This window comes from Crotalus tigris, unplaced genomic scaffold (genome assembly GCF_016545835.1).
Source record: "Crotalus tigris isolate CLP2741 ecotype Arizona unplaced genomic scaffold, ASM1654583v1 scf7180000018550.1270297659:1495590, whole genome shotgun sequence".
In the NCBI taxonomy this organism is placed as follows: domain Eukaryota; kingdom Metazoa; phylum Chordata; class Lepidosauria; order Squamata; family Viperidae; genus Crotalus; species Crotalus tigris.
In genome coordinates, this window is record NW_024097073.1 from 1,365,209 (window position 1) to 1,381,214 (window position 16,006).

The 16,006-nt window shown below is 40.2% G+C and overlaps 1 protein-coding gene across 5 annotated transcripts in view; it reads right to left on the minus strand.

Moving 5' to 3' along the window:
- The window catches only part of SPEG (striated muscle enriched protein kinase), a 134,300-nt gene that overhangs the window by 37,024 nt on the left and 81,270 nt on the right, over positions 1 to 16,006 (minus strand). For all 5 annotated transcript variants that reach the window (XM_039354415.1, XM_039354416.1, XM_039354417.1 and 2 more), the window contains 6 exons: positions 14,185 to 14,445; positions 10,870 to 11,028; positions 9,894 to 10,083; positions 6,708 to 6,937; positions 3,294 to 3,413; positions 2,772 to 2,876 (listed from right to left, as the gene is read on the minus strand). In XM_039354415.1, coding sequence (XP_039210349.1) covers positions 2,772 to 2,876; positions 3,294 to 3,413; positions 6,708 to 6,937; positions 9,894 to 10,083; positions 10,870 to 11,028; positions 14,185 to 14,445 — 1,065 coding nt within the window. The remainder of the gene's footprint in view (positions 1 to 2,771; positions 2,877 to 3,293; positions 3,414 to 6,707; positions 6,938 to 9,893; positions 10,084 to 10,869; positions 11,029 to 14,184; positions 14,446 to 16,006) is intronic.

Consider the following 16,006-nt stretch of genomic DNA (forward strand, 5'->3'; position numbering starts at 1 on the left):
ATCAATCAATTCCAACTTTGCAAGATCTTTTTTTTTCCCACGAGAAGTTGAAATTGACTGATTGATTGAACCTTTTTATTTTTTTGTACACAGCAGCAGAGGCCTAAAGCGAAAAGGTTTTATAAAACCCAGCTGAAGGCCTAGGACTGGGGCGACGGCGCGCGTGCCCACAGAGAGGGCTCTGAGTGCCGTCTCTGGCACCCATGCCATAGGTTCGCCACCACTGAACTATACAATGCATATTCTGTATAAAGTGTTTCCTTTCCCCTAATGAGCACCCTTAGATCATTATGAACCTCAGGTTTTGGAAAAACAACAAGTTTACACTACAGACTACAAAGGTATGTTTAGAAATATGTAAATGCCTACTGAAATATTAGGATAGCTGAACAAGATTTCTGCTCATAAGATTTATTAGCCAGCCCTAACCATTCCTATAACAAGCAGAACCTAAATAAATAATGGACAACAGTGTTAACTGCAGAAAAATATATGAAATAATATAAATATTGCAAATGAACTTAATTTATGCCACTTGGTACAGGCCACAAATTTCATAACAAGGTAAGGAAGGCCTCCTGGATTAGTCCACTTGCTCTCTAGTGCAGAAAACTAAGGTACCAACGATAGTCCAATCCACAAAGAATTTGTCCAGTTCCCTTTTAAAACTATCTAAATATCTGATGGCAGTGAATTCCAGTTCAGCTAAGCATTATGTATAATAAGAATGGTTGATCCTGGAACTCCCTGCCATTCAGTTTTAATGGGAGATTCTCACTTCTGTCATTATGAAAGAGGGGCAAAACTATCCACGTACTTTATGCTTTTTCATGATGTTTTAATACGTCTATCATATTTCCCTTAGACATCTGTTCTCTGAGGGGGACTTCAGCCAGCTGGACCTATGGAAATAACTGAGGCATATCTTAGCTTGGTTATCTTGGCAAAGTCTCAGCTGGTTGGTCCTGAGGAAGTGAGTAGGATCCACAGACAGCGAGCTTGGCCACCTGTGCTCTGGACCCATGTTATCTTGGCTGGTCAAGGCCTTCTGAGACGTGGCATGTGGTTGGATGCAAGTATTGGTTAATGCCTCTTTGGAAGAGGGGGTGATTCTTCCTGTCTTGGAGAAAGCAGTGGTCTGCCTCCTTCTTCAGAGGCCTTTCTTTAACCCAGTGCTTCTCAATTATTTTCTATCATGCCCCCCCTAGGAAGAAGAAAACATTTCGCGCCCCCCCGCGCGACTGTCTATCCAATCGGATCCTTTGCGTGTGTCACGTGCGTCCAATATGACAGTATTTGCCGAGGTCAAACAAGCCCCCCTTTACGGAGCCTCGTGCCCCCCCACTATTTGAGAAGCACTGCTTTAACCCAACTATACTGCACTGTGTAATTTTCATCCAGTTTCCAACCTTCCCTTTTTAAAGAAAGTTTACTCACTCCAAACAGGAAGAAGATTTTCTGGATTCTTTTCAGTCAGGGCTCAAGCCAGGTTATAGTACACTGTGATAGGATATCTATGTGGATGACTTTTGGGAACCCGGGATGGAAGTGGTGCACAGATCTTAGCCCTGCTGGATCTCTCAATGGCCTTACTGCCTATCTCAAATCAGTGTTTCTAAGTGGTGAAGAAACATAAAATCATGGTATATTTCTGTATCAGCTTAGGGGGCTGGGAATGGGAGGTGCTGGTCTGTGGTCGTTCTACTTTCTCTGTAGTCATGCCCAGTTGGCTTTGGTGGGTGGTGAAATATCTAGGCCTGGGTTTTAACCATTCATCATTCTGTGTGTCATTTCTTTTTGTACTTTTCCAATTAAGTAAGGCGACAGGAACTTCATCTAAGGCAGTGCTGCTATACATTAAAGAAGAGCAATGCTCTCTTGGCTGCCTTGTATGCATTCCTCTTAATCATTCTAAGCAGGGAGTTTGTGTTTTTCTTAAAGCATCCTTACATAAGGCAGACATTTTCTAATCTGATTCCCAGAATCCTTTTCCCGATCAGAGACAGTTCCCATCCCATTAATATATCCAGGAAGTTTGATTTATTTTTTTTCTTCCCACCAATATCTACTCCTTGGCACTTTTTTTTTGCACTGAACTGTTTTTGTTATTTTGATGTGCATTTCTCAAGTTTGGAAAAATCCTTCAGACATTGTTTGCAATCCTGCTTTGATTTTATTATGCTGAATGGTTTTGTTTCATTAGCTAACCTGACTGCTGTGCTACTCAACTTCTAATTTCAGTTCATTTCTCAGCAAATTATATAGCTACCACCATATATCCTGTCCTTGTAAGCCAGGACTTCTGCTGAATCTGAAAGGAAGCCTTGGTGATGAACCTTATCAAAAGCTTTTTCTAAGTCCAAATGCACAGGATCCGTTAGATCACCCTTGCCCATAAATTTCTTGAAAGGTTCATATCTAGCAAAGACTAGACTATTAACAAGATTTTACTTTGCAGAAGGCATCATTTTGGAGAGCAAAAACCACTTATTGCGGATATGGACATATTTGCCAATTTAATGCTGCTGAGTAATGCCCTTTCCCTATCAGCAGGTTGAGAGGGATGCAAAACACACCTCAATGGCAGCTATCAATTAGTGGGGACCTTTGTCACAAAGAATACCACAGATTGTGCATACAAGTGCCCAGGAACAACCACCTGTTTCCTCAGCATATTTTATGGCCTGTCTTTGAAAATCCACTAAACTCTAGTAGAATCTGGGAGTAAAATTTTCCCTTTACATCCCTGTTGTCTTCCTGTCCCTGCCTACCAATAGCTGAATCCAGCCACTTTGGCGCGTTCCATTTCAGTGTGACACTTCTGCCAGTGACAGCTGCTACGGTGGGTGGACCATCAGGAGGCGTGGGTACCACATCTGTAAAAGACAAGACATAGGGAAAGGGGAAAAAAATAGGGCTTTACTTTCTAATCAGAATTACCTTTCATCTCTCCTCCTTCATCAGCTGTATCAGAATGCTATTGTTTCATTGCTAAGTCACTTCAACTATTTACTGTGCCCAAGTACTGTATACTAGGTGACTTTCTACAAAGATGAATCAAGAAGTAGAGAGCTAGGCAGAATCTCATGTGCTTTAGGAAGGTAATCTCTGCTAGGGTTACAGACCTCTGGCAGAAGGAGGACATATCCTCCTTTTTATCCTCCTTTTTCTCCATCCGGGAGGCATAGCCTTAAAATCAAATAGGTGTAGCCTAGCATACCTGGAATGCATAAGCAGAATCTTGTCAAAAATGAACAGGAACCTCTTCCCATGGTCCCAACTTCTTTCCTTACCTGTGACATAGAGGTGCGCATAGCAGGTAGCTTTGCCCACTTTGTTGGCAATAACACTTTTATAAACTCCAGCATGGGCATGACTGACAGAGCTGAAGACCAAACGGTGTACATCCTTATCTGCAAAGAGGAAAGAAACATAGAGAGGTGAAGGGGGGGAAAGGGACACAGAATGAGATTGTAATATTTGTAGGAATTGGTTACAAAAAGTTTTAGGAACAGGCAGCCAACGTAACAGATACAGAGAGACGGTAGGAAAATACTGCTGAGGAAATAGTATGAAGACTATACAGGCAAGCTGGCAAGAAAGGAGTATTTCCAGGGCTATTTTAAGAGCATTCTTCCTTACAAATTTGGAAGCTGAACCATAGAGTCAGGTGATAACAGAGCTGTGAGTTACGTTACTCGGCCAGCTATCCCTCATCCAATCCTGAAGCAAGTTGTAGCAGTAACAAACTCAGGCAATGAATTTTGAATGCCATGAATAGGAGCAAAAAATAAATAAATAAAAAAATTAAGGATACTTCCACATTCATCACCACTTCCATTCTTCATCCCTCAAAAGCAGCTTGCACTTTACCTGTGGTCATTTTCATTGTGGCCAGTTCTTGATATTTTCAAAGCACCATTAGCCAGTCAATATTCCCTCCAACTGACCAATCAGAGAATAGCATTCGTCAGTCCTCCAACCCCCTCCCATCTCTTTTTATTTTCTGTTGTATACAGTTTGGTTTGAGTTTGGAAGTCACTAGTCAAAATGTTTAAACTGACTAGAACTTTCCTTCCTATTAGCAGGGAATGCTGCATATGACTGAGGTGCAAGTAAGACTGAAAATCTAGAGCAGTGTTTCTTAACCTTGGCAACTTGAAGATGCATGGACTTCAATTCCCAGAATTCCCCAGTACAATTTTTATATGGTGAGTGCCATTCAGGTAAAATAGTAAATTTCTATTAGGAGAAAAACCATAGCATGTGCAAGATTGTGACCAATTTGGAAAGCTAGAGGACTAAATGTTAAAGAATTAATTAATCAATTAATTGATGAACTAGAAGGAAGGAAAACAGATATTTGCTATATTAGTGCAATAAGAGAAATAAGTAGGATGTAATAGATATGAATGAATCGATATGAATCTTGTAAAATGGAGTGATGGATATATATGCAGGAAAGTTAAGGCATAGATTTAATTATGAATGAAGGAGCTAAATTATATCAGGTGATATGAAGTGATATCACCTAATGTTGGGGAGATGCATATAAAAATAGGGATTCATAGGTTGGGGATAATTGTTTGTTAAACTCCAGTGAACAGTGATAATTAAAGGTGTGCAATATTTAGATACACGTAGACCAGGTTTATTTGAATCTAGCAGTGGGCACCCTAACTATAATTGGATGCTCTAAAGGAGCCAGATCTTTCACTAGATTTACAAAGGAACCACATGGGATCAGGAACATATATTTGAGTTACGGAACTGATGCTAAGATGGTGACTGTCACCTCTTTACTGCCTTCTAACTCAGAAGGTGACCTTGACAAGTATTCAGAGTGTGTTGAGGCTATCACAGAAGCCAATTACAAAAGTCACTGAAGGAGAACCCCAGCTCCTGAATGCTGCACACAATCTGATCCAGTGCCAGCACTTTGTCAAAGGCTACCCATGTCCATGCAGAATGGGATCAAATGTCACTCTCCTCAAATTTGCCAGCAATCCCTCAAAGGGATACAACTCACAGTTTGAGGACCAGAAGCAAGAACGTATACAAAAATTGCAGGAGTATTAGTTTATGAAGTATGCTTAGGGTAAAATTGTGTTTGAAAAGGTATAATAGGTGACAATGTGCAAGTCTGGGAAGTGGAGTGAGGCTTTATGCCAGGCAACAAATGTGCAGACTCTATTTTTGTTGTTCAGCAAATCATAGATAAATAGAATAATGTGTGAAAGAAAGTTTATTTTACATTTGTCAATTTGGAGAAAGACTATGATAAAGTATATAGACATGAATATGGCCTGTACAAATATGGAGTTGAAGATGGGGTGCTATCTGTGGTAAATGGAAATATAGCATATAAATGGAATGTTTACTGAATAGATAATACTAAACAGGAAGTAAAACTTGGATGTTTGTCACTCTTTGGTTATTGAATGGATTTATGGATGATTGTTTAAGAAATGCTTAGGATGTCATTAGAGATGCCTTGGTTGGGGGTGTGAAGCTATGTGTATTTTTGGATGCAGATGATATGGTATAGTTGGCTGAGAATTCAAATGATTTGCAGTGAATGGTCAAGTAGATTGTACGATGCATCAAAGAATACGGATCTGAAAATTAATATATCAAATAACAAGGAAACTATGTTGACAGGAAAGTGGAATAATTTGCAAATTACAGATAACGGGCAATATGTTAAGTAAGTAGATGACTTTGTGTAACTAGATAGAATATTTATTAAATATGGGGAAATAAAAAGTTTATGACTTGCAAATACTAGTTAAAATGTAACAGTATGGAGTCTGTTGCAAGAAATGAATGTATTAATATTTACATCAAATATAGACCAGCACCCATCTCACCAACTCAGTACAAAGTATAATTAAAAATATAAAAACCCTGTAAAAATATTATATTTCAATAGGAGGCAGTTAAAACAAGAATAGAATAATTAAAATTAAAAAGGCAAGAGGAGGGCTTTCAAAGTGCTAACTAACCCCAAGGTTGCATTATACTGAAAGAAGCAAAAATGGGCTACTTCTAAGAACTTGCTTCTGCCCATTTTACGTAAGGGAGTAGGGTATCTTAGAAAAACATACATGTAAATTCAATGCAGGGGAAATGGATACTGAAGACAGTGTAAGTGTGGGAAAAGAAGGAGATAGACTCAAGAACTCTAGTGAGTATGGAATACAATTGAGTGACTACACTTGGTGTGACAGATAGAATGAATGAAGAGCAGAGGTATTTATGAATGACAAGTGAATGGATACAGAGGAAGGCTGAGAAAGTCATAATTGGGTAGAGCTGATGAGATCCTATAAAAGGGAGAACTTAGAAATTTAAAGTAAAAAAAAATCAACACATGAATTGGCAGATGGATATATCTGTTCACTCAGTCCAGAGTACATACAAAAAAATGGTGGTATGAAGAAAGAAGCAGCTGCTATATAAGCCTAAATGTTATTGCTATTGCTACTGCTTGTTCATTCACGCCCAACCAGCTGGCAAGGAAGCAGTAGAGCTCAGGGCTAGAAGTAGACAAAAAAAATCTGATGGCTATTAATGACAAAGATGGCAGAGCCCTTGGGAGGTTGCTTGCCCAAGGGTGTCCCCAAAACCTGGAACTGACTATTTCATATAGGAATTCCCTAGTGTGCAAAAAAAAAAAAAAAAAAAACCTGTAGGATGGAACATACACTGTGTCATTCGACGGTCCTCAGAGCTCTCAATGCGCCGCCCATTGTGGAACCAGGTAATGGCTGGATAAGGAAGGCCAGCCACTTGACACTCTAGCCCAGCTTCTTTAGATTCCACCACATCCAGATCATGCAGGGGTCGCAAGAAGTCCGGCATGGTGAAGCGTTCAACTTCACTCTCCCCTTGTTCTGGTTCTTCAGGGATCGATGGCATCTTCTCCAGCTTGGAACTGCGAGAGAAAGGAAGAAGGGAAATCCCTCAAATGCATCAACCAATCCAGCTACTGGGTTGCTTGCATATGCATCTTATTTATCTGCCACTTAGATATAAATAAAAACTTTTCAGTGGTAAGATCTCTACAGCAATGGTACAGTCTACCTATGGAGGAAATGGTTCCCCAATCTGGGAGGCTTTAAAGAAGAGGCTGAATAGCCACCTCTTATGGATATTTTGAATAGTTCCTTGCACACTGTAGAAGGTTGGACAGGAGGATCCTTGGGGTCATTTCCAACTCTGTGGCTTCAGGTACAGGTGTGATGTTCCCTTTTCCTTTTGAGCAAAGAGAAAACCACCTCCTATGGACAAGCCATAACTATGCCTCAGAGGAACAAATATGGGAAAGGCAAATATCTATTTCTAAAATACATCATATAAAAAAGAAGAAAAAAAACAAAGGGAAATCTGTTGCAAACATTCCCCAAGGAGAAAAAGTATGAAGAGAAAAGAAATTGAAAGACTTTTCCTGGTTAATGGAAACTCAAGCAATCCCAAAGGGACTGAGTACGAGTCAAGTAAACGTGGGTTATGACATTGTCGTACGGAAAATATGCTGGATCAATCCTGTCCTTTAAATGGAGCATAAAGGCCTGGCTTTTCTCCCAACCTCTGGGTTAGATGCAGGATGTGTCCCCCATGTGTCATTATGTGTTCTGTTGGATATATTGGTTCCCTGGTTATCACCTTTTTAAATTTGTTTTGTTCTATTTTAAGTTTTAAACTTGTATGCTGTTGAGAATTACTGTGAATTGGGTGGCTTTATAAATATGATTTATCAACCAATACATTTTATCCTGTTTTGACTATGTGGGGATGGGATAGGGAACATGAATCCACAACTGATTTATTTGGCAATGTAGTAATATTAATAGTAATAGTAATATTAATAGTAGTAAAGTTGGAAGGGACCTTGGAGGTCATCTAGTCCAACCCCCTGCTCAGGCAGGAAACCCTACACCATTTTGGACAAATGGCTGTCCAGTCTCTTCTTAAAAACTTCCAGTGTTGGAAGTTTTTAAGAAGAGACTGGATATACGGAATTACAAGAAAAATCAACCAAGTTTGGGATTATATATTAATGTATATTAGGAGACTGATAGGAAAATCTTTAAGTGTTAAAAGATATTGATGTAATGTTGGAAGATGGAAAAACTAATTATATTAAGAAATTGGAAAAATGATATTATTCTAGATGTCAAGGAATGGTTGTAGGAACTGTCTCATCTGTTTTGGAAACGTCAACATTTTCTACCAATCAAAGGATGCAGCAATATATAATATTGTAGCAAAGATTTTAATCATATCTTACAGCAGTGGTTCTCAACCTTTCTAATGCTGCGACCCCATAATACAGTTCCCCATGTTGTGGTGACCCCCAACCACTTATACATCACCGGGTGCCAGGGGCGTGGCCAAAGAAAAGGGGGAAAAATGGCGGACAGCCTTGTTTGGCGACCCCCATGAAATGGTCATTTGACCCCAAATGGGGTCCCGACCCATAGGTTGAGAACCACTGTCTTACAGTAATATCTTGTATTGTTTATATTATTAGTGAATTCATTGGTTAACCAATGATCATTGATAAGTATAAATTATAAGACAGACTTTTTCCTTCTTAGTTTGTATCTTTAATTTTTTTTAAGTTTTAAAGTTTTCTGTATAATTATTGTTTGTTACAAACAATACAGCAGGTAAAGTCAATGCTGATGTTCCTCTCAAGCAACTCTTTAAAAAAAGGAAATTATAGTATTTTAAGATAGGAAAAAGTAGTCAGCATCTCCATATTTTCCTGGAATTATGGATAACATATAGCTAGTGAAGCTGTTTTCAATAGCTATAAGAGAGTATTCAATTGCATTCAGTACATGGATCCTATGACATCAAAATGATTTGATTGTTGTCCACACTGGAAAGGGGAACCATTGTCAATCAAAAATATTTGTTTTTAATACAAGATAAGGAGATTGCCCAACCAGATTGATTTTTTGATTATCTGACTAATACTTTCCATTATGCACACTACCTAGAAAACCTTGGTTTTTAGGCAGTGGCAAGGACATTCTTGGAGACAACTGATTCACTCTTCAGGGCTCTTTTTATATTACATGTAATTGGTTCAATTGGCCTTAATAGAAAATGTCTCTATTTTGTCTTGATAATCTCCCTGGTCTCAAGCAAGCTAATTATAGTTTGCTGATGCATCAGAGGTTCTATAAAATCTGGAACTGGAAAACAGGAAGGGAATCCCCTGAGAAAGCTTGTAAAACCCACAAGCAAAGCTGGTTCCCACAACTTCTGTCTGTCTGTCTGTCTTGGGGTTTTTGTGTGCATTTAAAAGCTACACACAGTATTTTAAGGCAAGCAGCTAGGGCCATGTTGAAGTCCATCTTCCAGAATTGCACATAAGGCTGTGTTAATCATAACAGTAGTCCAATTTGGTTCCCAGATTTGAGTACAGAGTGATCCCCAAATTTAAGAACTCTAATTTCAAGAGTTGTTATTAATTCTCCCATTGGTTTTATACCTGTCAACACAACAGCCTATTTTAATGCACGAGCCTTCCTATGGTTCACTGGCTAATGGAAAGGCAGAGATGGAATGAAAATATCACTGGGTCAAAACAGAAACCCAGTAAAACAAAGTACACTCATCTTTTACCTAAGAGAATTTAAAATAACCAAAGAGAATTAGAGCTCCATGACTGGGGATCAGATCATAAATGTCTTGCCATAACTAAGGATGCTTAGTTGACTTTCTGGCAATGTCATATTCAATTGCACACAAGTCTCTAGGACTTTCGTATATCTTCATTGGATGTTTCCATAACCAATCCCGTTTCACCCCTTTTTCCTCCTCCTCCTCCTCCTCCTCCTCCTCCTCCTCCTCCTCCTCCTCCTCCTCCCACTCACATCTGGGAGCTAGCTGCTGGCCGCGGCTCCTCCACATACAGCTCTGCGGTGCACTCAGCTCGGCCGTGCTTGTTGCTGGCACTCACCCCGTACTGACCCTCATCCTCGGAGCTCACATGCAGGATGACCAGAGAGTGGAGTCCCCCATCTTGCTGTATACGCATGGTTTCCCCCTCTTGTACAGGCTGGCCTACATCAGACACATGACAGTCAGAGTCTGACCCAAAAGGGAGGAGAAGAAACAGATGGGTGCCAATTTATATGAAAGTTAAAACCTAGCATTCAGGGCCCATGGGGGAAGATAATAAAATATAGCTCTCTAGGTCTTGGACCATAATTAAGACCACCGGCAGAATACAGCAAAAAGAATCTTCTTGTTCTCTTTCCACAACCTTGAGGGATAGAGAGCTATATTAAACTTTATGGCATGGCAGCAACCATATTTTTTCGGCAACTACTGTCATAGTCAGTGAGTGAACATATTCTCATTACCAACTGGTAGATTAACAGGTGATTTATCACCCCAGAATAAAAGCCAAGCTTTGCTGAGAAATGGCTATGCCGAAAGGCCACTGCAAAGAGACATGTTAACAGTGAAGGGAAGGCTGCAAGATGTGGATATGGGTAATGTGGAGACTTGTGATCTCAGTAGATTCTGGGGGGGATTCAGGCTCAATGATGTCTGTATACTGAAGCCAGGGCATTTTTTTCTTAACAGATACATTTGATCACCAGGAGACCAAAAACTGATTTATGATGTGGCAGCTTATTGCAAGTCTGGCTGTTCTACAGATGTTCCCACAGCCTTTTGAAAGAGAATAATAAGATTTTGGCTTCCTGCCTCTTTACCACCATGCCTGGCCCAAGTAAATGGACAACGATCCATATATATTGACACTCCCCCCGTAGCCATGCTGCCTGATCTTAGAATATCTTGTAATCCAGTGTCTCTGAGCTGCAGGGTGGAGACAATTACCAAAGTGGGTCCAAACGATGGTCGGTGGGGGTTCTCCACTGATCTTGCAGTCAAGCCGCGCTGTTCGTCCTTCCACCACAGCCACAGATTCCAGTTTGCGGGTGAAGAGGGGATGGCGTGAAGGCCACACTGTTAGCTTGGCACTGCAGGTCAGCTCATCTGCAAAGCACAGTGGACAGTCAACGAAGAATCCACAGGAATTCATCTTTTTCTTGCCTTTAAAAGCTTTGGAACCTAGCAAGACTATAGGGCAAGGAAAGCAGCTTGCTATGCAGTTGGCTTTTCCTGGTCTTGAGATATATGAGTAAGCATGGAAAGGTATTAGGAGGAAAAAAAAAAGAGCTAGTTTGGTGTAGTGCTGAAAGTGCTGGCCTAGAAACCAGGAGACAATAAGTTTTAGTCCCGTATTAGGTATGAAAGCCAGCTGGGTGACTTTCTCTCAGCTCAACTTACCTCAGCTCACCTCACCTCACAGAGGTTTATTGTGGAGAAAAAGGGGAAGAGGAAGGAGTATTATGTATGTTCATTACCTTGAGTTATTTGTAAAAGATATGAAAGGCAAGATATTTTTTTTAAAAAAAATAACCTCTCCAAAAGGCGAGAATATCCAGAAAATGAAATGAATTTTTTACCCTTTCTGTACCCTTCTTAAATGTTGTTTCTTGCTCTGAATCCCAAATTCTTCTTGGAAATTGAACTCTAGAGATTGGCATTTGGCTATGGGTCCACTCTTGTATTTTAAGTTACACTTTTCCTGACACATGAAATGAATTATCTGATAAATGTCGGCATGGCAGATTGTTAGTTAAGGCCAGATCAGAACTAATTTCATGGCAAACCTGCTTGGAGCATTTCTCCCAATTCAGAGCAACTCTTCCTCCATTTCTACAGTAACAGAATCCATTCATCCGGTTGTATTAAGACAGGCATAAAGTTTGCCAGATCCCTTCCAGCTTTCTGCTTTACAAGATTTCCCCCGCCCCCCTCCGTCTGGGAATCAAATGTAAATAATGTGTAAATTTTCTCCCTCTAAGAATGCTACAGCTGCCACTACCACAGCAAGCTTGTTTATTTAAATGATTTCATAATATTACTTAAATATGTAATCTCTAACTGAATTTATGTTTACCTGGGGTGGTCTGCATCAAAGTATAATGTTACAATAAAAATCAACCTGCTATAAAGCTGCTATAGCTTGTCACAAGATGAAGGAACTTTGAAATACAGTTTTTAGTATTTGCCTTGTTTTCTCATGCTGTATTGCTCCAATAATCTGTGAAACATATTTGACCAGGGGCAAAATCAGCATGGAATGTAGAATTATTTTCAAATGCTTGCACTTAAAGCGGTATATAAGTCTCATAGATAAATAAATAAATAAATCATTTTGAACTTCCTATAAAATCTACAGATGCCCTTCAGTTTGACAAGCTCTGGAGGTAATCACACTTCTGCAATATACTAAGCAGCTACACAGGAGATAAAGATTCCTAAGAGGCAACTTAGATGCTAGTTTTTTTAGTATTTTGTTTTATTATTGATCTGAACTTCTGTATGTGCCATGTATCAGACTAGAAGACACGTGAGGATGTTTATGGACACCTCTGCTTTCCAAAGGAATGTACATCTGATTCCAGTCTTGCTTTCAATCCACTTACTGTAATTGTTTGGTGCATTTTATTTAGGCTGTTTAGCCAAGCTACATGTTTTATACTGCTGCTTTAGTTCATGACCTTACAGAGTCTGTGTGCATGTACGTTTTAGTATACTTGATTGTAAGTTGACTTATGATGATTTCAGCTTCTAAAAAGGGGAATAATAATGGCTTTTAAAAAGCAGAAATAAGCAAGAGTGCAAAATCATTTCAAAATAGTGCTTTTACTCCAACATTTTCCAATGAAATAAAAAGTTGCCAGAAAAATACACTTTGAACTCTATTTCACAGAGCTTCTAATCAAGATGTTCTGTCTACTTTTTGCTTCCCAACTGATTTACTGCCCGGAAGGAGAGATACATAGAGAGGAGGAAGTTAGGCGTCTTGCATATGTATATTTGTTTTTAGTTAGATTTGGGCATGGGTGCATCGGAAGACCAAAATACAGTCAGCACAAACTCTAGATTCTGATAATAGCAGCAACTAATTGGTCTTGGCTATTTTTTCAAAAATAAAATCCCAGGGTTGTGAACTTGAATGGGAAGTTGACGAAGGAGTGTGGAAGAAGGAGACAGCAAGCTACTTTCCCACTAAGAAAACGATAGATGTGCTCCTGGAATCACTAAGACTTAAGCACAACTCAAAAGGGACATTGTTTTACCTTCAGTGTAAGCCGGTGAACTACAAAAGTCAAATGATTCCTTGTACAAATATGTGCTCAGGAATTTAACCTCAGAAATAATAATCTAAACATCCATTAATAAATTTAGTTCTGGCTATGGGAATCATTTTACTTTTCTCTTTTCTCAGTGTAACCCTTTTCATTTTGTAAACAAATGTCAAGGACTACCTATATCACAAAGATGGGGCTTTCCAGCTGTTGCTAAACTGTTCCCAGCTCCAATTCCCCACCCTTGCAGCATAACCTTTCACAATGTGCCCTGTCTACATCCATCAAACCACAGCTCAAACACTGTAAGAAGGATGGAATTATATGCTCCAGCATGACTGGAGGTGATTTGGTTCTTTACCAGCCCCCCCGCCCATTGAGCTTCTCTTTGCCCACATTCACAAGCTGCTCCTCCTCTGCAGCCTTTGCTACTTATTATTGGCATTCCAAAGCTGATGTTTGTATCTGTGAGTGTGTTTTAAACCATCACGGTTGCCACCTGGAAGTAAGGTTGCTATTTGATAGAAAGGGGAGAGAAACAAACCAGCCTGGCTTGCTCTTATGCTTTTATAATTGGAATTTGAAGTGGAAAAATCAACACCGACACTTTTTAAAAATAAAATAAAAAAAAACAACCTTGATTTATCAGACAGATGGAAAAGACAGGTTTAGTGACTAGATGGGAAGTTAACACCTCAACCCCCAAGTGTTCCATCTATGGCTTATTTTAGGGATAGGATTGATATCTCAAAGTTGGAGGGTTCTTGGGGTTTTGCTTAGTATGTTATGTGAACACAATCACTGATTTGTAAACTATGATTTGTGACTTACAAGAATTATGCGTCGAAGAGGCATAACCTCAGTTACATTTATTGTGTGAACCCGGTCAACAAATCATGATTACATCAGTTTGCCTTAGTTCAGTGTGTGAACCCAGATCCTTTCTCCTATGTCTTGACCTCTGCTTCCACAGCATTTCCACCATCCTTACCTTTAGCTGTGCTTAACTTGCAGGTGTAGATACCACTGTCATCTTCATGCACAGAGGTAAGCAGCAGCTTGCACTTGCGCCCGTCAAAATGCATCTTGCACTGGAGCAGGGCAGGCTGCAGAAGGCGCCCCCGCCACAGCCAGTCCACATCCACATCCGGTGGGCCAGAAACCAGGCATTCGAAGATCGCTGCATCCCCAGCCCCCACCACCACGTCCTGCAGCGGGGTCAGCACTGCCAGGGAGTGTGTCTCAGGGTGCACTGGGAAGAAGGAGGGAACAGGAAGAGGAAATGGAAAAAAGAGAGAAAGAGATGTGTCTCTGAGCAATGGAACAAAATGGGACAGGATGCAAAGGATAGGGTGTGAAACGCATGCAATGGATATTTTATGGTTAAATTAAATTGCCATGTTGCTACAACCGTTGATCTGTGAAGTTAAAGCCTGGATTATCCTACCCTAGCTGGCAACTGTTACACACTGCTCTCCTAAAGAAGTTAAATGCAAATCTGAATTTCAGAATTATTCTCTGGCCTCAGGTGCAGATCATTCACTTGCTACATTTCCAGGAATTCTGAATGTCAGTTCTTCAAAATCATAAGGGAGACAGAAATTTATGATCCTGCATTCTTCCAAGGCAGAGAAAACTATCACTCCCCCCCTCTTTGCAGATGACCTTAGATGTTCAAAATGCAAAGGAACAGGAAGCATGTACAACCTAACAGGCCCTTTTCTTCCTATACCAGTAGTGGCGAACCTATGGCACGGGTGCCAGAGGCAGCACTCAGAGCCCTCTCTGTGGGCACGCGCGCCGTCGCCCCAGTCCTAGGCCTTCAGCTGGGTTTTATAAAACCTTTTCGCTTTAGGCCTCTGCCACCGTGTGCAAAAAAAAAAAAAGGGTTCAATCAATCAATCAATTTCAACTTCTCATGGGAAAAAAAAAGATCTTGCAAAGTTGGAATTGATTGATTGAACTTTTTAGTCCCACCAGTCTGCCGTTACCACCGCAGCCATGCCCAGCCAATGGGCCACACCCACCCAATGGGCCACACCCAGCTGGCACCCGACGACGCATAAGTGGGTTTTGGGTTGCAGTTTGGGCATTCAGTCTCTAAAAGGTTTGCCATCACTGTCCTATATCCTAAATATCACAATACCTCACAAAAGGAAAATGTTATCAGTTTTCCAGTGAAGCCTTTCCTGAGCCAAGAGGAAACAACTAACTTACAAATTTCAAAACTGGAAGATTTAGAGCAAAACAGAGCAACATTTTATCTGTGTATGTACTCTATTTTCAATATCTCAGTTAAATGCTATGAACCAGGCTTGTTTCTCCTTTCTAAAAATGAACAGATTGTTCAGCTGTGGAAAAGCAGCACAGTTATTTATGTAGATCAATATTTCTACCCCGCACTTCAGATGCAAACAGACCAGTTAGAATGGTTTTATCCTAGTATAGCTGGCAACTCATTAACCACTGCAACAAAACATGAATGGAGACAAAGCGATCATAATCCAAGGCAAACTCAATCTGACTGGGAAACCATGACGGGGTATGGAGAACACAAGAGCATAATATGGAATAAGAAAGGGACGTGGGGAGAAGGGAAACAAGGATCTATGCTAAGAACAAACCACACAGTACTTTTACCAAACAAACAGACTTTATTTCATCTACAAAAAGAGGATTCTCTATAGCCCAGTTCCTGTGAGATACTCCCAGAGTGGGAGCAGAATGATGGAAAGAGACAGCATCCTTGGCCTCCACTGAAGATATCTGGAGAACAAAGTCTAGTGGCCTCCCATTATTTCCAAAAAAACCCT